Source organism: Stylophora pistillata, chromosome 10 (assembly GCF_964205215.1).
Source record: "Stylophora pistillata chromosome 10, jaStyPist1.2, whole genome shotgun sequence".
NCBI classification, from domain to species: domain Eukaryota; kingdom Metazoa; phylum Cnidaria; class Anthozoa; order Scleractinia; family Pocilloporidae; genus Stylophora; species Stylophora pistillata.
The window spans coordinates 21,436,959-21,459,590 of NC_142528.1; the positions used below are offsets into that span (position 1 = coordinate 21,436,959).

The 22,632-nt window shown below is 38.8% G+C and overlaps 2 protein-coding genes across 2 annotated transcripts; both read left to right on the forward strand.

The window, feature by feature from the left end:
• Positions 1-1,818: 1,818 nt before the first annotated feature.
• On the forward strand, positions 1,819-6,767 carry LOC148722220 (uncharacterized). The gene is made up of 4 exons (XM_088737019.1): positions 1,819-1,833; positions 2,097-2,205; positions 4,999-5,102; positions 5,782-6,767. The coding sequence occupies exons 1-4, from the start codon at positions 1,819-1,821 to the stop codon at positions 6,124-6,126; spliced, it is 573 nt and encodes a 190-aa protein (XP_088593145.1). The 3' UTR covers positions 6,127-6,767.
• Positions 6,768-11,535: 4,768 nt separating this feature from the next.
• Positions 11,536-13,011, forward strand: LOC111345811 (uncharacterized). The gene has a single exon (XM_088737020.1). It carries the CDS (start codon positions 11,536-11,538, stop codon positions 13,009-13,011), a length of 1,476 nt encoding a protein of 491 aa, XP_088593146.1.
• The last annotated feature ends 9,621 nt before the right edge of the window (positions 13,012-22,632 follow it).

Sequence of the window (22,632 nt, forward strand, 5' to 3'; positions counted from 1 at the left end):
TGGCTCAACAGGAGATCACGCTTGTATATTTGTCAGTTTTTAACCGCCTCCCGGTTAGCTCAATTGGTAGAGCGCCGGACTGTTGTGCGGGAGGTCGTGAGTTCAAATCCGGCCGGACCAACACTCAGAATCTTTAAATAACTGAGAAGAAAGTGCTGCCTTTGTAGTAATATCTGCAAATGGTTAGACTTTCTAGTCTTCTCGGATAGGGACGATAAATGGAGGTCCCGTCTCACAAGGCCTTGTAAGTGAAAAAAAAAATTGTGGGACGTTAAAGAATCCACACACTGTTCGAAAAGAGTAGGGCGGTGTTGTGGTCTATCTTTGTGTCATCAATTGATGGGGGGTACTGCGCCTTTGAATATTGTATAGAAAGGGCGCAATATAAATAAGGAATTCATTCATTCATTCATTCATTCATTTTCCTATTGATTGTAAATGTACCGATTTGTAAAGGCCGATTTGAAGACCAAAGGGCTATCTCAGTGTTATCAGTTCGTTCTTGTCTGAAATGGAGGGCGTGAGGTCAAATGTGATCAGCCTTCTAGTCTCTTACAGATCCTTACGCATCTGCTGTGCTGATGAACGAACTTTTGATCGAAACACTTTTGAGATAAACAAAAACACGGGATTGTGTTGCCAGTTTTTACTCTCAATCTATTAGAAAGAGATTATTTGATATCATCTCTAACCCTGTCTATATCAGCGGAAACGCATAGTTTCTGATTTAAACGTAAAAACCAGTTTAAAAGATAATTAACAGCTGGAAACAGGACCCCGAACTAGATCCTGGCATGGATGCGACAAGGAGAGATCATTTGTTTCGTTTTACAATCGTCACAACTTTTCATCCTGTTTGACATTCAAAACTTTTGAGAAGTTCGGTCTTTGCCGAAGATTTCGATGCATTCAGTTTTAAGATGGTGCACTTTCGAAAAATTCCACTAATGACGTAAATAAAAGAAACCGGACATGAACTTATTTCAGTAGCGGGTTGAATCTTGCATCAGTTTTTTCGAACTCAGCTCATGATTTCCCAGCAGTTGGCCTTTTATCAATCAGAGAGTGATTTGCTATAAATGATAAAAGCACTGCAATTGTGTATTTTATTGTAAATTTTAACAACACCGAGAGAATCTTAATCGGCAAGGATTCATGTTACATATGTCCATTTTGGTGCTGCTGTTGCTATTTCCCAGTAAGATTTAAAGGTATCATCGTCACCAATTACGCCCAAGCGCTACATCATGCACTTATCACAATCTGACACTAACATGATACGACGAAGACAACCGTTTCCTCTTGATGATGGCAAATAAATACCTACATTTAAATGTTTAGAATACGGTCTCGAATTTTTCAATCTAGAATGGCAAATTTTTTACGCACTATTGAAATCAATGAACAAATAGAATGAACTGCACTAAAAATCGATTTGTGTTCTTGTGTCATGTAATTAAGAGTCTTTCTACGCTGAAACTGCTCAAGAGGCTGAAGACATCATAAAGAATATCTTTACTGACTAAACAGGTTTCTGACAATAAAACTGCAGCCTTCATTTTTATTAGTTAAAATGTGCCAGTCAACGCTCTCGCTTCTTCAAATAGAACAATTTTATTTGCTGATCCTTTTTTCTAAACATACGTTTAAAAACTAAGTTATTTGATCGATCAAAGAAATGTTATTATCATCGAAACTGTACCAAACAACATGAAAGAGGATGGAATGCTGAACGGAATAGTTTAGTTGGGAGCAAGCAAAATTGTATTTAAGGGGAGAGAAACTTCTCAGAGGTATATAAAGAGGAGTTGCGAAGCAATGGAGGTTTACAAGGTAAAATGTTAATGCCCTTTCTTCCTATATAACGTATTTGTAAGAATACCTTGACTCTTTTGTTTTATTATTTTTCAATCAAATATATATATTTTTGTAATCACTTTGCCTGGCAATAAGGCAAAGGTTTAATCATGTCTGGTTTGATTAAGAAATACTTTTAAAAGGCAAAGATCTCTACTCACAAGCAATTTATTGGCCGTGAATACTATCGTAATATATAATGTTGATAGTGAGTTGAGAAGAGAGCTTTATTTTTTTAGGTTCTCGTCGTTATCCTCGCAATTTTTCTTCACTGTGGAAATGGCCAAGAAACTTATTCTGACAATGTCATGCGCAGAATTCAAGATGGGAGAGTCCCGTTCGCGCAGGGTGCTGCCGCATGGAGATAAAAGAGATCCACTTCTTTCCTACACTTTGTCAAGCGGCAAAAAAGTAACTGCTCATATTTATGAAAATATTACGTCTTCCTCAACCACATATTTTAGCTCAATGGCAAACAACAACAACCAGAGGAAATGAAGGCCGTCCAATTTCATTACAGAGGAAGGAAAGAGATACAACACAGCTTGTTCATGTGCACCACAGATTAGTTAAGGCTAGAGTCTTTTCAATTCTATAATTTGTCAGGAGCACATGAACGATTTTTATATCAACCAACATATATTGTAATCAACTGCTGAGATGTATACTGCATCCGCATACCCGGCAGAACAGTGTCACATGTATTGGTATATTTACTTTTTGAACTTGTTTGATGTTTGAAATCTGTTTTAAGAAAATTGAAAATTTGTTTTAAGGTTCTTTATATTGTTAGGCATTGTGCCTTGGAATGTAGTCCCTCGTTTTAAGAATATTTCCCCTTCTTCCATTGCCAAGATGTAGTCATCGAATTATCGGCATCATTTCGTATTTTAATGAAACCTAAATTCATCGACAGGTATAAACGGGAAAGTGAAAACGAATTCGAAAACAAGACAAAAACCTGTGCGGGATTCTTCATCAGTTTATTGTAGCCGTCTTTGAATGATCACTTTCTGTCAACTGACCTATGACTCTGTTGGCTGCCTGTAATATGTTTAAGTGACCTACTGTTTCTTAAAATAAAACAGAGTCTGACCCTACTGTTTCTTAAAATAAAACGGAGTCTGACATATGCTTACGATAAAGACGAAAACATTTCTAAACAACAAAAAGCGCTTCACTAAATAAGCAATCTATCATACTTATGTCACGGAACCAAATTTGACCTTGCGCGTTTGTTCCAATCCTTTTTCTCATCTACATGTCTATGCATGTTTAGGCACCCTGGGGCTTTAGCGAAATCATGTGAAATTTTCTCAGTCATGAATTCAGGTTTTGCAAGTGAACACCCACGCTTGTTAGCACTACTGAACTTTTGTTTCGTGGTCCCACGCTAGTGACAAAGTTAACAGGTTAATGGTGGTCATCATTCATCCATCCAAAGGAAGTTTTTCTTATCATCATGATTAAGATAATCACTCTTCCCATTACAGTTTAAAGGTGGTCATTCATTCATCCATGGAACAAATAAAGAGCTTACAGGCGTGATACTGCTCCAGCTACTACCTGCTTGTTTCTGAGGAAGTCTTTCTTATCCTCATGATAAACATAGTCACGCTTCAAATTACAGCTTAATGTTTGTCACTCATTCATTCATGGAATTACGTGCATATCCGCGTGTAGAGATATGAAAAAGGCAACCACTCTACAGGCACGATACATACAGAAATGTTACATAAGAAGAAAGTCACTTAATAGGCAAAAAAAAATTCACTTGAGGGAGGGGAGGGGGATCGGGTTGGAGAGTAAGAGTGGTGCAAGGCTTTCTCTTTACTCCCACCAGGAATGCAGGCTATGCCACGGGATCGGCTGTTAAAAGAGATTACAGACGCTCAAAAGTTTGAATCTTAGACAGTGAAATTTTATACCCTCTTAAGATATGATAACAAATTTTCTCGCGTGGAAAGCTGTTAGGCCCAAAATAGGGATCTAGAAAGCGCCCCGGCTTACATGAAGTGTAGCAACTGTATCTACCTGAGTTCTTTTAAAGAGTCGATCGTGTAGCTACTCCAGAGGTAAGTCAAATTCTTATTTAGCCTTTTCGAGCCTTCTATTTCAAGCCCTGTGAAATTCTCCAGCTCTGATCCCCACCTTAGGTTAAACGTTACACTCTTTAGCTTGACTCCTACGGCAGGGCGCTTTCTGCCGCAATTAAACGGACTTCGGCATGACTGCATTGGTTAGCCCTCCCGACAGCCATGCGATTTCTAACCTGGCGCAAGAGCAACTGAGGTTGTTATGACATCTAAAAATTACGAGGCATTCTTAGAAAGAGAAACGAGAGGGCCATTATACTTAGACCAGTAATGGTCAGATACAGCAGGGGAACTTCTCTCTGTTAAATAAAACTTGAACAATTGATCATACCACTGACATATCAAGGAGGATCAAGGAGGGGAAAGATACAGGGAGAAAGAATGAATCTTAGTTCCCCTTTTTTCCTCGCAATGGTTATAAGCAGAAGGAAAGACTGTTTATGTTTCCTTATTCTTGCGGACATGAGTAATATTTTGGAAGTTTTGATTGACATAGAAATCTCGCGAGTCGTACGTTGTGAAACTGTGAGAAGAATCAACAAAAAATTAATATATATATATATTTCTCTATTCCTTTAAGGTCCCGTACTTGGGGGTTTATAACAAATTAAAATAAACTGATAAAAAGCTTACAGGCGGTATATAGCTCCAGCTACTAACTGTTTGTTGCAGAGGAAGTCATTCTTATAGTCGTAAACACTGTCACGCTTCAAATTACTCCTAAATGCATTCCTGGGATAGAAAAGCTGGAATAAGAGGACATTTAAGACTTAAAATAACGAAGATTCAAAGTCCTAAATACCTTTTTTAAATGACACATCATTAAGTCATGCTACGGTTTCTTGTTTACACTGGGTAAGCTCTTCCTGTGGGATTTCCGTCCCCCATACTATAGGGGGGGGATGCACTAGGGAACTTTTAATAGTGTCTGTTGCTCATGTAAATGACATTTTTCTTCCAGTGATTAGAAATTTTTTTAGAAAGCAGGCGACGGAATGGACCGCATTGCAGTGAAAGTAAGAATAAATGATACTTTGATCTGTAGATGAAATAGACAAGAAATATACTCGAAAATTTGCCCCTCTATACGTGGGTTCCAAGCTCAGGAATTGGAAAATCAGAATTGGAAATGGGAACTATAAATTGGAAGTCAGAAATTAGTAGACTCGAATTCCGCAGTTCGTCGAGCATGGGAAATAACTAATTGAAGGAATAAGAAGGAAAATTAGAGCAGTAGAAATAGAAAAAGAGAAAGGGGACGAAGAGAAGGAAAACTTTTTCACGCAAAATCTGTAACCCTCCAAGGTGTGATTTTCAATTCTCTCTTCTCGCTGCAACACATTTCCTTCTAAGTTACTTACGAGAATTTGATGTTAGATTGATATAACACCTTCTGCCCTATAAGTTTGAGTATTCTCATTACCTGTTTGCTGAACAAAGTATGGATATTAAAGGGACTGCTCCCCATGTAACTCACTTTTTGGAATCAAATGGCTGAGACCGCATAAACTGTTTTGAGTAGAATTTCTTTCCCACGTAGAGCTTGTACTCTCTGACTTTAACGTTTTAAGATGTCGATGCCCTTTAAAACTGACTTAGTTCTTGACTCTATCAAGTTTACTTTTAAAGTAAATCGCTGTAATTCGAGCACAGTGAGGGCAATGTACACAATGTAAAACACTGTTTGCATTTTTGAGTCAATTTTTCGGTACGCTATCGAGTTCCAAAAGGTCAGTGCAGTTAGCAAAGGTTCATTTATTCATTTCCTCATTTATTTCATTATTTATTCATTTAAACTGCTGTGTTGATTGGTACAATTTCTTCTTAGATTATCGTGATTTTGTTATCTCTCTGTCTTCACAATGGAAATGGAAAGGTCATTTATTCTCCTGGCAACGACAACTTTCAAAAATTTCCCGATGAAGGACATGTTTCCACGTGGAGAGAGAAGAGATCCCCAGACGAGCCCAGCTGTTACACTGGCTATCATATGGTGATCACGTTACAAGGTAACGTGACTATGGCATCCCCTATTTGTAAAGAGAGCACCTCTGTTGGCGTGGCCTGTATTAGTTCGATGGCAAACAACAACAACATAAGGAAATGTGTACCATCCAATTTTTTCACTATTAATGGAACTGTTATTAACGGAAGCTGCTCGTGCGCTCTTTAAAGATTTTTTTAAGTCATATTTGTTTGGAATAGAAGACATGACGTCATATGATTTCTTTGTAATAGCTTCTTATAGAGCTTCTCTGTACACTTGCAGCGCTGGTGTCTTTTAGCCGAAACACGTTTGAGCTAAAAGGGAAGTGAAATAGTGTTGGCGGGATACACTCCTGTAATAATAAAAACGAGTATTTGATTGCATTTCGACCCTTAAATGAATGATTAATTCGTTGCGCGAGAATATATTATCACACTTAAAGTTGATACATATTGATTCATAACTATGTTTCTGTTGTAAAAGTAGCAATCAATGGAAGCGAAAAAAATGCAAAGTGAATGAGGATCTTGAGGAAGGAATATTTTTATTTCTGATAAGAGCTCCATGTACATTGTGGTACAATTTTAGAAATTATATAATTTTTAGAATTGTAGAAAGTAGTTTGAGGTTTTAGAACGGGAAACACATCTTCGAACTAGATCCTGTCATGGAAGCAAAAGGGAGAGATCATTTTTCACGTTTCACAATCATATCAAGATTTACGTGCACATATTTGTCTGGCAGAGCTATCCGTGCTTCCAGTTTTCAGTTTCTACACTTTCGAAAACCCCTCTAAGGACTTCTTATTAAAAAAAAAAAAAAAAAGGCGAAGATCACCTTGGCCGTGAAATAAAACACAGTGTCGATCTTGCAGACAAAACAGTTTATATCACTTTTTTGTATTCAGTTCATGACTTCCCAGCAGTTACCCTTCGATCTTCTGAGACTGCTCAACCACAGATCATAAAAGCATTATAGTAATATAGCTTTAATTTAAATAACGATGGTTTTTTTTTATCAAAGATTTATGTCACATATATCCGTTTTCATGCAACTGTAATTACTTCCCCTTAAGATTTACGCGTAAAAGTAACATTACTTCCAGTTTCTTACTAGCGTTACATCATACCCTTGTTAACATCTGATGGCGAATTGATGGTAGTCCATTAGCTACCCCATGTAACATTCCACCAAATCACATTGGTACCAGACCACCTAATTCTCTTGATGGTAACTACTAAAATAACAAGAGAAATTACTCATGATCAAGTAAAATTTAATAAAATGCAACGTGCAGAGTAATATCTTATGTAATGAGTAATGTAATGATATAACGTAATGGGTTTTCAGTCAAGAATGGCTCACTTTTTTAGCATCTTGAAATAGCATAGGCAGCGTCTAAAAGTGATTTTTATTTCTCGTGTGGTGTGACGGAGAATCTCTCTACGCAGAGACAACTCAAGAGTTTAATAAATACTAAAGAACATATGTACACTAAACAACCTTCTAACGGTAAAACTGCTTCCATTTATTTTACGTAGGATTTGACTGAAAACACTCCCCTTAATCTTAAAATAGAACAGTTCTATCTGCTGATCTTTAAATCAGATCACTACTCTTTTGATAAAGTTTACTCGATTTCTCAAACAAACATTTAAAAATTAAGAAAACCTAATTCATCATCGAAACTGCACTTCTGCAACGTGAGTCAGGATGCAGCATGCATACAACGGAATTGCTAAACGGATAAATAAACTCAGGAAGAAAAGCGATAGTTTCCCAATTTTAGGGATTTACTTCAGCGCCAAATTAGGAACACTCAATTGTATGTAAGGAGGAAGAAATCTTTTCTCAGCATCAAAATCAACTTCAAGAACAAAAGAAAACATAGAAACAAGCTGTGAAGAATCTTTACAGAGGCCAACAAGAATTTCTAAGGATTTGAGCTATGGAGGTTTACAAGGTGAGACAAAGTAACTTAGTTTTTGTTAAACGACAACGTGCTTAGAATATTTCCTTCATTTCTTCAATTCTATTCCTCTATGAGATATTTTTTAAATGGTTTTATGTGAGTGGCAACATGGCAGACTTGATGACCTTATCTGGTTAAATAATTTAGAAATACTATTGAAACAAGATATTATAGTTTATAATCTAAAGTTATTCTTAAGATCCTCTATTGAACTGCAGTTTAAGGGTATTTATTCAATACTATTACAATAAATATTGTTGATGATAAGTTTACAAAGGATCTATTTATTCTAGTTTCTCGTCGTTATCCTTGCAATTTTTCTCCACTGTGGTTATTGCCGAGCAACTGCTTTTGACAAAATCACGCGTAGAATTCAAGATGACGGAGTCCCGTCTACGAAGGTTGCTGCCGCATGGAGACAAAAGAGGTCCCCTGGTGACGAGCCAAGTTGTTACACTGGCGCACATGCGTCACTCACTTTGCCAAGCAACAAGACAGTTGCTGTACCCATTTGTAAGCAGATTACGTCTTCCGTAACTGCATGTTTCAGCTCGATGGTAAACAACAACCACCAGAGGAAATGTGTACCGTCCCATATGACTTCAGAGGAAGGAATGGCGTTTAGTACAGCCTGCTCATGTGCACCATAGAAAAATTAATGCTGAATACTTTTGCCCTCAAGAAAGTGTCAGGAAGACAAGCAAGGACTTTATTTATGTCGACCGTTGAGTCATTTATCTTCGTATTATGTCCATGTGTCTCATATTTATATACATGTAAATACTCACGAACTTAGCTATATTAAAAAAACCCTCACCGACCTATTTGCCCACTAGTTTGCGCGTAATCTTTACTTCCTCAATCAAACTCTTCGAGTTTTGCGGCTGAAAAAAAACAGGAATGACACATTAGCCGGTAAAATGACTAATATTAATATGCTTTAGTCAACATCGACTGCGTCAGAAATAATCAAGTGGAAATTTCTCGCGTGAATACGTTTCTTCCTTACCTCGTTAAGACAGTAATACAATTGACAAAGCATTAATTGCCTATAGTTTTAATTGCTAACAAACGACACATTTCGATTGCTAACAATTGCTTTAAGTTTTAAGGATTCGTGTTGGTTTTTGGTCTCAAATCTTCAATACGACATGATAATACTTTGCCCTGGTCGTTAGCTTTCGATTTTTACAGAATCTGGGTCTCTATCTGCCTGAGATATTTATGAACCATAACGCCACGTTCTAAAGCTTTATCACCTTGATTATACATTGAATCGTTTGGGCCCTGGAGCGAAGATCGAATAATGAATAGTTACGAGTTTAAGACAAGTTTCTCTAAACACTGCTAACGACAGTCTCAATGAACGGTGTCAAAAGATCATAAGAAAATAAACTAAAAAATAAACATGAATAAAGGCTTATAGTTTCTAAAGAAACTGTTTGGGGTTGCGTCGGTGGGGGTAACGAAATAATTTGGATATATCAACAAAGTTGAAATGGTAAATTTCTGACACCTCTTTTTATCAAAAGGTCGACAAAGACCTCACTGCCAGCAATCAAAACACCGTCAAGAATACGATCAACCAATTTATAACTAAACAAACCTAACAACCCGGGTCGGCCCATTGTCTCGGCTTGCAGTTGCCCTACCGAACTTATCTCCAGCTAGCTAGACAAAATTATGGCTCCCATCGTCAAAACCTTACCATAATATATTAAAGACAGCCAACACGCTCTTCAAATTTTTCGCGACCTTAATTTCCTTGGCCAAACAAACTTCTTTTCACCATGGATATTACGTCTCTTTACACTGTCATTCCTAATGGCGAACGCCTTCTGGCCCTTAACATTTTTTTGATCAACGTACTGTTAAGGAACCTAAATCTGACGCTTAGCCGAACTAGTGCTCACACTCAATTGTTTTACATTCGGAAACAATTTCTTCAAACAAACAAATGGTGTAGCCATGGGCACCAAAATGGGACCTAGTTATGCCAATCTATTTGTAGGTTTTGTCGAACATCGATTTGTCAGCCAATATAACGGCTCCAAACCTGAACTCTATGGTCGCTACATCAACGACATGTATCGGCGCTACCTCCTCTACCCGAGAGGAGCTCACTCGCCTCATAATCGCAGTCAATTCTTTTCACCCGGCTCTGAAATATACCTGGGAAATTTCTGACAATTCTTTATCCTTTTTAGACATGAAAGTTTCACTTGAAGGCAACGGTTTATGCACTAGTGTGTATTGCAATCCTACAGACTGGCATAATTACTTGTACAATTTTTTAATTATAGACTAGTGAGCAGCACTTCTGCGAACAGTAGTTGTAAAACTTCTTGTATTTTCCCAAGCGTTTCGTCTAACTGTCGTAGACTTCTTCAGGGAGTTTTACAAGTATGACTAAACGCCTGTATTTATAAGCCAAAGTTACAGGGGCCGATGACCGTAAAGGCTCGGCCGGACTTACGAACAGGAACAGGCGAAGCCGTGAAAAATTTGTGAAAAATTTAACACGTGTAAGGCAAGGTGAGAAAAATATATTTTGGGGGCCACGGTTTTAACTAAAAGTTTTACAACTACTGTTCGCAGAAGTGCTGCTCACTAGTCTATGATTAAAAAATTGTTGAAGTCAATACTAGAAGAAGCCACATGGCGAACAAAACTGGTGATAGTCGCTCCGGACCAAAGCGTCGCCGATCTTCAGCCTTGTTTGATCCAGAGCTACCACGTCCAGTAAGCAGTTCCTCCAGACTCGACCCCACTATCGAAACCATCCTCCGAAGGACAGTTCGAATGCGAGCAGATGCCGAGAAAGCCTACTCCTCTCTCCAAGCCAGAATCAAATTTCTAGAGACTCACGCGGGCCAAGGCACTACTCCATCTGCTCTTAGGATCAAGAGAATCCAAGCCAAAAGTCATAATGTCGACGAGCTTCAAGCCAAATTTGACGAAATTGTTCGCGAGGCAGAATTGAAGCTGTTGGAAGCTGCTAAAGATCATCTCTGCGCTGAAGTGAAAGTCCATCAGGAGGCCGTTCGTTCCACTACTGCCAATATCGAAGGGACGATTGCGCGATCGAAGGTTGAGCTCCGGAAAACCGATATTTCGGAAGATCAAGCTAGCAGCCTCTGTGTCACCGCTTCAGCCTTCGCAGAAGAGCTCTCTAAAGACAGTGCAGTCTCTAGAGCTTCTAAAGCTCTTCAAACAGAGATAGACCGCAAGGAAAAACATAAAAGTCTTGTTAACATGGACGTTAGCGAGGGTTTTGTGCCTTCGGAAACTTCGATCAGAGAGATCGTTCGAAACGAACTCCGTCTTTCCTCTGGCACAACAAACGGAGTCGATACAGGTCGACAGCGCAAAGTATCTATCGTCCACTCCGGTCCTCATGGAAAGCAAAACACTCAAATCGGTGCCAAGCGCATTGGTAAAATCCGTGCCAGGCGCGACAGCAACCCGCGGAAAAGCCGACCCGAGCACCGAAAGGCCAACCAACGCCAGAGGTCAAAATCAAGTTCTAACAGTTCTCGAGCGCCGTCAAAAAACGCCCGAGGCAAAGGTTCCGGCCACGTAAAGTAGACAGACGTTCTACACTCCAGAAATGGTTATTTAAGATGGTCAATCGATCTCTATTTGACCTGCTTCCACGAAACTCGGAAATCCACAACTTTACTTCTGTTGAGCTGACTAAGCGGCAGTCTAAGGTTCTGGGCCTAGGCCTGAAGTTCAGACCTTCCCTGCGCCCTCCGACTGTTCCTCAGTTCGACCAGCAAATTCTAGACTTTTGCCGAAGAGTTCGCCTCCAAGATAAGTTTTACAAACAACCTCAAAGCAGTGATTTCAATCCCAGATTGTACGTTCCAACTGGCTGGATTCCACTGAGGAAAAACCCAGATCTTGAAGACAAACTCTTCGCGCTTCGCAAAGAGTTACAAAAGAGCATCACGGCTGAAAAACCGCACTGGAGAAACAATCTCTCGAAGAAAGAGCGAGAAGACCTCCACGAGTTGAAATCCAATCCTGACATTAAAATTCTGCCCACGGATAAAAACCTTGGACCAGCTCTTCTGTCAACGGATTGGGTTCAAGCGGAGACACTTAGACATCTGTATGACGAGCTGTCATACCACAAAGTCACGCAACAGGACTGGTATGCTAATCGTGCTTATGTAATTAATTCTCGCGAAATGCTCATGTTAATTTACAGCAGATTTATCTCCGCTAATGTTGCTCACTTTTTGCGTAGTTTCGATCATTTTATGAACCCGGCTAAGTTCTACATCATCCCTAAAGTTCATAAAGACCCCATGATGGGGAGACCAATTGCTGCTTCCCATTCATATATCACTAGGTCAATTAGCATTTTTGTTGACGAGCTTCTTAAGCCCGCTATACATCTGCCTACGGTCCTTAGGGATTCTGGTGAGCTTATTCAATTACTTGAGAGCACAGTCTTGCCTAACTCAAGCTGTCTTCTTGTCACCGCGGATGTTGCATCGTTATATCCCAACGTAGACAGCATAAAAGCCTTAGTGGCTCTCGACTTGCTCCTTCGCGAAGCAAGGGCTCCCGAAACTCCACTACTGATTGAGCTCGCCAGAATTGTATTCAACAATAACTATTTATCATCTGATTTCAGTCCGGATATTTTTCACCAAGTGTTTGGTATTGCTATGGGCACTCCTTTCGCCGTCACAGTCGCAAACGCTTTTATGTATTTCCACGAAAAAGATATTGTGGAGCAGTACTCTCAATTTCTCGTGCTCTATAAGGGTTTCATTGATGACATTTTTGTTATTTGGTGTGGACCCAGGGATACCCTCCTGACATTTCTTGGTGCTCTTAATACCAAAAATGATCGAATCAAGCTCACTCACTGTATTAGCGACAGTAGTATTTCTTTTCTAGATCTTTGTCTGTATAAGGATAATTCCTCAAGCGTGCTGCAATTTTCTACGTATCAGAAGCCTCTTAACAAATATCTCTACATACCTTTCGAGTCATTTCACCCCTCTAGCAACAAGAAAGCTTTTATAAAAGGGGAGCTTATGAGATATGCTAGAAACAGTTTTTCCTTTAAGTCTCTGTGAGACTAGGGATAAGTTCTGGAAGCGACTGCGACATAGAGGCTATCCTTTTAAGTTTTTACTGCCGCTGTTTCACGGTGTGCGTTACCACGACAGGGAGACCTGGATCTCCCGGCCACCTAAACATAGATCTCGGCCAAGCAGGACTCTTGCCTTTAAGACTACGTTCAACTGCAGTCACGCCCGTATTAAGAAGGTTATCAGTAATATTCTGCCAGACTTAAATTGTACTGTGTGTTACAAGAAAACTGTGACAATAGCTAATCTATCTAAGTAAGTTTTTGGGGGCCACGGTTTTAGCTAAAACCGTGGCCCCCAAAAAATATTTTTCTCACCTTGCCTTACACGTGTTAAATTTTTCACAAATTTTTCACGGCTTCGCCTGTTCCTGTTCGTAAGTCCGGCCGAGCCTTTACGGTCATAGGCCCCTGTAACTTTGGCTTATAAATACAGGCGTTTAGTCATACTTTTAAAACTCCCTGAAGAAGTCTACGACAGTTAGACGAAACGCTTGGGAAACTACAAGAAGTTTTACAACTACTGTTCGCAGAAGTGCTGCTCACTAGTCTATAATTAAAAGATTGTTAAAAAATTGTTAAAAAATTATTTAAAAATTATTAAAAAATTATTAAAAAATACTCGTCTTCGCATCCATCTCACGTTAAGAATTCCATTCCTTTTTCTAAGTTTCTAGGACGTCGTTGTTTATGTAGTGATAACTCTGATTTCCACCAAAAATCAGAGTCAATGTGCCAGTTTTTCGATAAACGTGGTTACCCTGTTTCTGTCGTTCAAGCGGGTTACCACCGCGCCCAACTTATTGATCGACATTCAGCACTACAAACGTCACAAAAGAAAGGTTCCGACCGCATTCTATTCACTCTTACGTTTCACCCTCACAACCACTCAGTTAAATCCATCATTCTTAAAAACTTTAAGAGACAAGCCAGAGACAAGCACTATCTTTTCTCAGCCTCCGCTCATTTAATTCAAACGCGACAAAAACATAGGCAATTTTTTGGTCAGAAGTTCTTTTCAGACTAATGACCAACCAGGCACTTTTAAATGCGCTCGTGCACGATGCAAAACGTGTCCTTTCATTAACACTGAGAAAATATCGGGACCCAAACGATCCATTAAGATCACCGATCATTTCACGTGCACCTCCGCCAATGTAATCTATTGCATAACTTGCACTTATTGCAAAAAGATATACATCGGCGAAACAGGCAGAACACTAGGTGACCGATTCCGAGAACACCTTCGAGACTTGGAAAGGAATGACAAGGACACATCGAAACCAGTCGCTAGACATTTTAATTTACTTAATCATTCTAAGCAACAGATGGCAATCTGCGGTCTTTCCTTACACTTAGGTAGCACGGAAAGCCGTAAAACTCTTGAACAAAAGCTCATCTTTCAAACCGGCAGTCTAAATCCCACAAGGATCAACGAACGCTTTTCATTCCACTAATTTATTCGTGTTTTTCTCGTTGCCATGTTCCCACCAGTAACGTAGCTCCATTTTCTGCCTTTAAAAGCACACACAACCCACAATTCCTCTATTCGCTCCGACGAAGGGCTAACGCTCGAAACGTCAGCTGTTGTAATCGTTACGGCGGCCAATTTACCATTTCAACTTTGTTGATATATCCAGATTATTACCTTGATAGAAAGTTGACAAAAATGCCATATTATAGGTTCTCGTCGTTATCCTCGCAATTTATCTTCACCGTGGAAACGGCCGGGCAACTGATGTTGACAAAGTCATGCACAGAATTCAAGATGGCGGAGTCTCGTCCGCGCAAGGTGCTGTCGCATGGAGACAAAAGAGGTCCCCTGGTGACGAGCCCAGTTGTTACACTGGCAGAGTTCTTTCCTATACTTTGCCAAGTGGCAAAACAGTAACTGCTCCCATTTGTAAGAGGATTACGTCTTCCTTAACATCATGTTTCAGTTCGATGGCAAACAACAACAACCAGAGGAAATGTGTGCCGTCCAACGTCATCACAGAGGAAGGAAAGAGATATAACACTGCTGGTTCATGTGCACCATAGATAAGTACAAATTTCGAGGCTTTTCAACTCTACAACGAGTCAAAAATGTGTAAGGAGCGCCAAAAAGAAGATTTTTTATATTAAACTACATGCATTATAACTCTGCTGGTATTTATTAGCATATTTAAAAGTGTCATATATTCGTATATATTTATATATTTATAAACTCATTAAGCAATTAAGAATTGTTTCGACGGAGCCTTCAAATTGTTCCACAACTTTTTGAATCCGTATTTGTGAAATATCCATCTGTAAATTTATTGTGTCAATATGGTAATTACAATACATTTACTGTTGATTCTGAATGAATTTTGCGATTTGAACATGGATGCAATAAACTGCTAATTGAACTTCGTGTCGGGCAATTTATTTTGTCTGAAGACGTACTTGGGATTTAAAATCTAATCAAAACCATTACAATTTCTTCAAATTGGTGCATTCGCTGCTTTGTTTTTCACCAATTATCTTGCAAGAGTTGTAATCGGACAGTTGGCTGTAACTTCCGTGTATAGGCCTGAAAAGATAAACTCAGCTCTGCCCTGGATTTGAACCTGTGACCCAGTTCTCTACGACACCGCGGAAATACGCTTTTTAAGACACGATACAGTGTTTTATTGGTCAGCGGACACCTCAACGAAACCATAAAATGCCGTTAACTTTTACAATGTTTTCGCCGTGAGTCAAATCGACAGGGTAAAAAGGCAAAACTTAGAAAGAATACTGTAAACTTAGCTTTGAAACTCCGTTCACCTTTTGGATACTTCTCAAGCTCAATTATATAATTTGCCAATGCCGAACTGAAGTTGCTACACGATATGAAATTGTTGTTTTTCGCTGGCGGCTCCGTGGCAACTAAGTTTTGTTTATAGAAGAGCATAAGCACTAAGGCTAAAAATGAGACGGTTTTTGATTGGCTGAAGCGGTGATCCGAGGACGCTGCACCATCAGCTTTGTAAAGCAGTGGCTCGAGCCGTATGAATCGACATGTCAACGGCATTCCAGTCAGATTCGCCAAGAAGACAAAACATGCCCGTGTAGCACGGACACCCTATCCCCTCTCGTTATTGTATGTATCGTAGTTGGCTAAAAACCTATGACTGTAACATGTATAGGACTGAAGCCCCCAAAAATACAAAAATTGGCTCAACCAGAGGAAGAATAAACCGAGGTATGTTTAAGTACAAAATGTCCATTGTGATGGTAATAAATTAAGTTTTCACTTTCCACCTTAGTTTGTAATTTTTTTTTTCTAAGCTGTAATTTTTTTTCCGAGCAATAATTTTACTTTCCTAACAAGTATTTGTTTCCCATCACAATTATGAATAATTTGTTGTATGTCTATGTTTTTATGATGCTCTTCCCTCACTAATCGTTTTATTTTATTTCTTTCTTTTTGCTTTTCCTTTTCTTTCTTTACTAACTTACCGCCATCTGCAACATAAAATGTAGTAAGCTAACAGAATACTTCTGGTTTATATAGCTCCCTGATTCACAAAGTAACATTACCATCTTGGTCCTACTAGAAAACGAATTTTTAAAAAAACAAATGTTTAAAAACAAAAGTACTGTAAGGTAAAATAATTATAATAATATAATTTAATCGATTTATGTGAATAAAGCACCGTATTGTCTTTTCTCATATTGCAACAGCCTTGAATAAATTAACTACCTTCTAAACTTGATTTCTTATATTCAGAAGCTCCCTGAATTATAAACAAAGAACTTATGTTGGGTGTTTATGGAGGTGGAAAGAACATAATGATTATGATGATTAATCTTCCAAATTAGAAATGTCAGAGGGAAATTATCAGAAGTATTTCTGAAGTCAAAGTTGTTTGTTAAAAATGTTCAGGAGAAAATTGATTAGATTAAGTCAGCTGTCAGTTCCCAGTTAACACTAAGTCATGAGGAGTAACCAAAAGCTTGTAATTAGCCTATGTACTGCTGTGCCTATCCAGTCAAATAAAAATCAGGGATGGGATATCCCCAAACGTAAACAATGATAGCACCATACAAATGTCCTTTTCCCAACTTATTACTGGGGAGGGGAGCACTGGTATGACTACACTAGTTGTAGTCAATAAGAAATTCTTACTAATTTCAGCAATATACATATACTTTACCACCTTGAAAGAAAATGGCTACAAGTCAAATAGGAATGTTTCATAACAATGTTCTGTAGGAATATGATGTAATATTACTGATGGGGATCATAACTATCCTTACAGGGGCAGAGCATGTGATGTGTATGTAAAGCAAAGCAAAGCTAATCTTAAAAAAATTGAATGGAAGAAGGGTAGTTGATTATTTGCATAAATTAATGCAATGCACATGCAAGATAGTGGAATAGACCACTTTCATAATAAATGGCTGCCGGATTAAAATTCTTTTGTTTACATATAAATTTGCCTGGGTGGCCTCGTTCTCCAGTACAAAATTCAAAAGAATACATTAATCCGGCAGCCATTTATGAAAGTGGTCTATATACTTCAGGTAAACATACATGTGCCTGTAAAAGTCTCAAATGACTGAGTTATAAAAATATAATAATAATAATAATAATAATAATAATAATAATAATAATAACAATAAAGTGGGTTTCATTGAAAATGCTTTCGTGTAAAACAATTAGAGCTGTTTGGGAAATTAAAGTAGCTGTTGTTGCAAAAGAATAACGCTTGTTTAGTGATGTTTACAAAGGAGGTGGAAATCGAACAAATTGTGAATTGTTTGCTGCGCTAAGGCTCGACAAAGATTATTATATAGGCGATTGATTGAGGGCGCTAAAAATATGCAATATTTGAGACCGTTCAACATGATCGGTTCATTTATAATTTATCTTGAATTAAGCCTTTATTGACAGCAGTTGATAGTAGATCTCTATTACATGTCTTTAGTACGTTTGGTTGTGCCTGTTCACGAGATAACTTGTTGATAAAACTGCAAGTATATGAAATGAACAAATGTTTTCATATTTTGATTACGGACACCCGTTCTTAAAGGCACAGAAAATCAGAAGGGTGGAATGGTGAAAAATCAGTCTATAAAGGTAAAATTCTCATCCAAGCGAATAATTACCAAAATGAAAAGGCACCACACGTCGGCGCAAAGTGAGTGTATGAATATTGTCACAACACAATAATTACCTGTATCACTTCATGCTAATAACACTTAAAAATCCAACCAGTCTTCAGACTCACTGGAAAAGTATCTTACAAAACTAATCTCCTGCTTTGTCTGGATAACTATCGCTGTTTTTGACAATTCTGAAGGCGAGAGCGACTGAAGAACCAAGATCGCGCTTCGTAACTGGACGGCCAGCCTAAGTCAGCAAACAGCACACAACTCCAAACAAAATGACTCCCCTATACCGCTATTTGTTAAGACGTGGTTTTAGTATTAAAAACCCATTCAAAGGAACAAATATAACAAACAAGGAGAAGTATCATGCATATTTTCCAACTTAAAACCACGCAAAAGGCCGATGTTTTCGTCGAACTCAGTCTACAAACATATGGAAGCGCTTGCCAGCCTAAAGTTGATGACCACTGACCAGTTACTGTGACGTCACGAAAAAGTATTTCCGCGGTGTCGTTCTCTACGAGCCAGCCTAATTACCAGCTCCCAGTTGGCTTGTTAGCTAAGTTGGTAGAGCTCTGCACCGGTATCGCAGAGAGCATGGGTTCAAAAACCTTAAAAACCCTTGCTTCCAGCTACCGCAAAATCTACCGTAACCCGATGAAATACCAGAACAGTCCGAAATGGGCTAAGTTTGCCCCATCATATCACTTAAACAAGCACAATGAACTACCTTTTCCGTAATTCTCTTTTCGAAACAGACGTTGGTAAGGAACATTTAAGGAAAGTTAAAAAAATTTGTTCAATAATTTTTTTTTTCAGAGGAATCACCTTGAGGATGAGACAAGACCTTCACTTGAATTTTTAGATAAATATTGCAGTGAAAGTGAGTACTGAAACGCAGTGCCGGTTAGGTGATAAACAGCCATGAGAAGGAGTCATATAAGTTCGTAGGGCCAGAATCAAAAAGAAGAAAGGTACCTAATTTCAAATGGCGTTGGTTATTTGTGGGTTAAACTGAGACGTCCAGTAAAAAGTGGGTGATCCCTTTCTTTAATCAAACTGAATCTTAAAAAAAGTGAATCATTTGTCTCACAAGTTCCCTATGTAGTCCGCTAAAGCAACGCTCTTCTGCTGTTGTGTTTTATGATCGTCGGCATCCAGGCTTTTGGGATTTCAATTCCAATGTCCCTGCTGATCTTGTTAGGGTGAAGATACATCAATCACAGCCGTGGAATTCCATTCCATCGCAGCTGAGGACAATAGCAAATAGGTCACGCGTACTCAGGCCACCCCATAGCTTGAAGAAGACTAGCAGTATGCAGCCAAAACGTCACGATCCACATCCCAAGTGACCACACCGTGAGACAAAGGATTACATTTCTCTTTTAAAGTATTATTTACCGCGACGAATAACAAAAACCTGTTTTACGAAAAAGAATCGAATCTTCTTTTTCAAAGTTATTGCTATCAATGGCAGTTGTTCTAAACCATTCTATCGTCTCAAACCATGGAAAGGTGACACCACCTTTCCAAAGTTGTGGGTATACATGATTCTTATCCTGGGCCATTCTATTCAGTAACTTACTCAATCCAACAGATATTTTTTTCACAGTTTCTTCTACCAATAGCTGTTATTTTGAAACATTTTAGCCTGGTTTCGGCTACACCTGGCCTGCTGGAGAAGGCATATTCTAGTGAGAAGTCAGATGATTCCCTCATCTCGGCCACCAAGCGATGCCTTTCACGGAAAACAGTGAATTAGCCCAGCTAATGATGAGAGGTTTAACTTGGAATCGACTCTTGAAGTCCAAACGCATTACAAAGAGACCAAGACCTTCGAATACCTGAATTTTTATACGTGCCATCCACCAGGCGCAAAGAAAGGATACTAGGAGACTGCGCTACGCCCGCGTTGAATAAATTCGTCATACTCCACCTTTAATTATGCAAAAAATACAGTAAAATTGAGCAACTTTAGCGTGCTGGTACTGAAGGAGGATGTTTCGTAAGAAATCGGGGATGTTTTACTTGAAAATATAATTCATTTGATTTTTATTTCTGGCACTTTTAGGATATTTGGTTTAATTTTAAAATTTACAAGATTTTTTAACAAAGTACTCTCAAACACTTGTTGCAAAAAGCGAAAATTCGAGCAACTTCAAGCCTTCAAAACGCGTCTTGGTATGTGAGAAATCATGTCAAAATGCATGCTGGCACAAAGTTTGGTCCTTATACTAAAATCATATCAAATAAAAAATTTGGGTAATTCAGAAAAGTGCCGGCAAAATATAAGAGTTTACGACGCAATGTGGCCAAGGTCATGAATTTGCATGATACAAATCAGTTCTAGAAATCGTACTTGAGAGCTACGAAGTAAACAAGATAGTCAAAGATAGTTAAAACAATTATTTGATGTGGAAATGATATGAAAATATACAATAAAAAATCCATAGACATTGCTGAAGAGGGCTGTAAATACGAAATTTTCTGTTAATTTTAATTGCAGAAGACTTTGTTATTGTTGACTCGCTATTTCAACAGCACTACCTACACCTAACTATAGATAAGGGCCGCTGTATATTTCACCATTTTTGTTGACTAGGTGTTTATTATCGACATTATTCTTAGTTGAATAGCTACGTTTCCGCAACTGCGATAATATTTCTTTTAAAATATCTTGCATATCTTGATAAATGTTGTGGGAGTAAACAAAGCTTAAGTCACGCAACACCGCTAGCTTCTGCTGTGTAGTTTTTCACCTAAGATAACAGCCCAACTATTTTTTATGCTATTTACTAATATCTTTTTCGGAAAAAGGGCCACATTTCTGACATAAAACTTGATAAAAAGGACTTATGTCACGGTAACAATTATACCGTGTTGCAGTCTGGGCGATAATTCTCTATGATGTAATCACGGTCTTTTTCTTAAAGGTAAACACGTGCGAGGTTTTTCACAGAGCATAAAAAGAAAACGATGTCATTCTGTAGCTTTGCTTCTCTTCTTGGCGGGGGGGGGGGGGCGGCTTGTGGTGCAAGTTCTGGGATTCGTGTAGTGACTAGTTTTAGACAGTCTTGGGAAACGCGAAACTGTTTCCCCACGCAAAAGAAGATTAATGACATCAGGTTACTGAACAACTTCAGATTTTATCCTAGTGGAATGAGAGTGTGGCAGACATTTGATAAAGGCCCCGGCAAATGCATCTCTTTGGAAGGAACAAATGGTAAACCTTACGTTATATTCTCTTTCCAGTTTCTAGCTATAATGTAGCATGATCTCTCTTTAGTTTTGAGACTGAAAAATTCAGCGAGGGAAAGCTTGAAATCAAGATCACTTGAAAACATCAAACCTGGCGCTAGTTTTTGTTATAATGATTTATTTCAAGTTTTTTTTTTATTTCGAACGCTATAGTGCAAAAAGAAACTTTGACTTCATTAAGGTAGCAGTGCAAAAGCTGCACCTAACGCTATTTTCGCTGTGGGAAACGCACCAAATCTCGCTCTGGACAATTTTTAGGTGTGTTTGATTTTGTCCTTAATCATCTTTCATGTTATTATTTTCCACAGAACGCCATTACCGAGATATTCCCTCGGCGAATTTAAAGAGATCGCCCCAAGGAGAAAACTTAAAGAGCCTACTAAGTGAAGCCTACTTTCCGTGAAGCGAAAGGCGATGTTCAAGTGTTTCCATGTCCAAAAGAGGGCGGCACGCGTAGTTTCCAAAGGCATTCTTCTCTGGAAAAGCATCTCGCGTTCGGAACATGCACAAAGACGGTTGAAAGGGAGACATTTCTTGATAAAGCGAAGGTTAAATATGCCGCAAGGCTCGAAGAAGGTTCAAGTTCCGTGCCAACTATTCCTCTACCTCCTGAAACCTGTCCTCGCAGCACTGAAGGCTTCGCTTTTAAACAAGTTAAGAAAGCTTACCAGTTTAACGAAAAGCAAGGAGAATATCTGACTGTTAGATTTACCATCAAACAAGAAAGTGGCAAAAAGGTCGACGCGGAAATGGTTGCAACAGAAATGAGAAGAGCAAAGGGATCGAAAGGGAAGCGCTTTTTCAGTGTCTCCGAGTTTTTGGCGACTCAATAAGTAGCTTCATTTTTCCAGAATGGCACCAAAAGTGAAACAGCAGACAGCCCTCTGCGCACAAGATGTAACTGAGGAAGATTTGGTTGCTATGGAAGAAGAGTTAATTTAATTTGTCAAACGCTAAGGAGTCTATTTTTGAGCAGTTAAATTCAGATGTAACCTGGGGTTGATCAGAGAAAAAAGACATCTTACATCGCTCTGCTCGAAGACCTTGTTAGATGCTACTCATGCAGTGCAGTTCAAAAGGCAAATGGCAAAAGGCTGCATAAAAAAAATTGAGTTTTATATGAACGTTGATATAAAATGGGGGCCATGGAGCATATTTTAGATCGGAGGAGCTATCTTAGTTCCCGCGTAGTGTGAGCTCATTGACACCAACTTATCTATGAGGGTCC

Coding starts and splice junctions, on each gene's coding strand:
- LOC148722220 (XM_088737019.1), top strand. Junction 2,206..4,998: donor GAGAGTCCCGTTCGCGCAGG/GTGCTGCCGCAT, acceptor TTTGATCTGTAG/ATGAAATAGACAAGAAATAT. Junction 5,103..5,781: donor ATGGGAACTATAAATTGGAA/GTCAGAAATTAG, acceptor ATTTCTTCTTAG/ATTATCGTGATTTTGTTATC.
- LOC111345811 (XM_088737020.1), top strand. CDS start 11,536: ATGGTCAATCGATCTCTATTTGACCTGCTTCCACGAAACTCGGAAATC.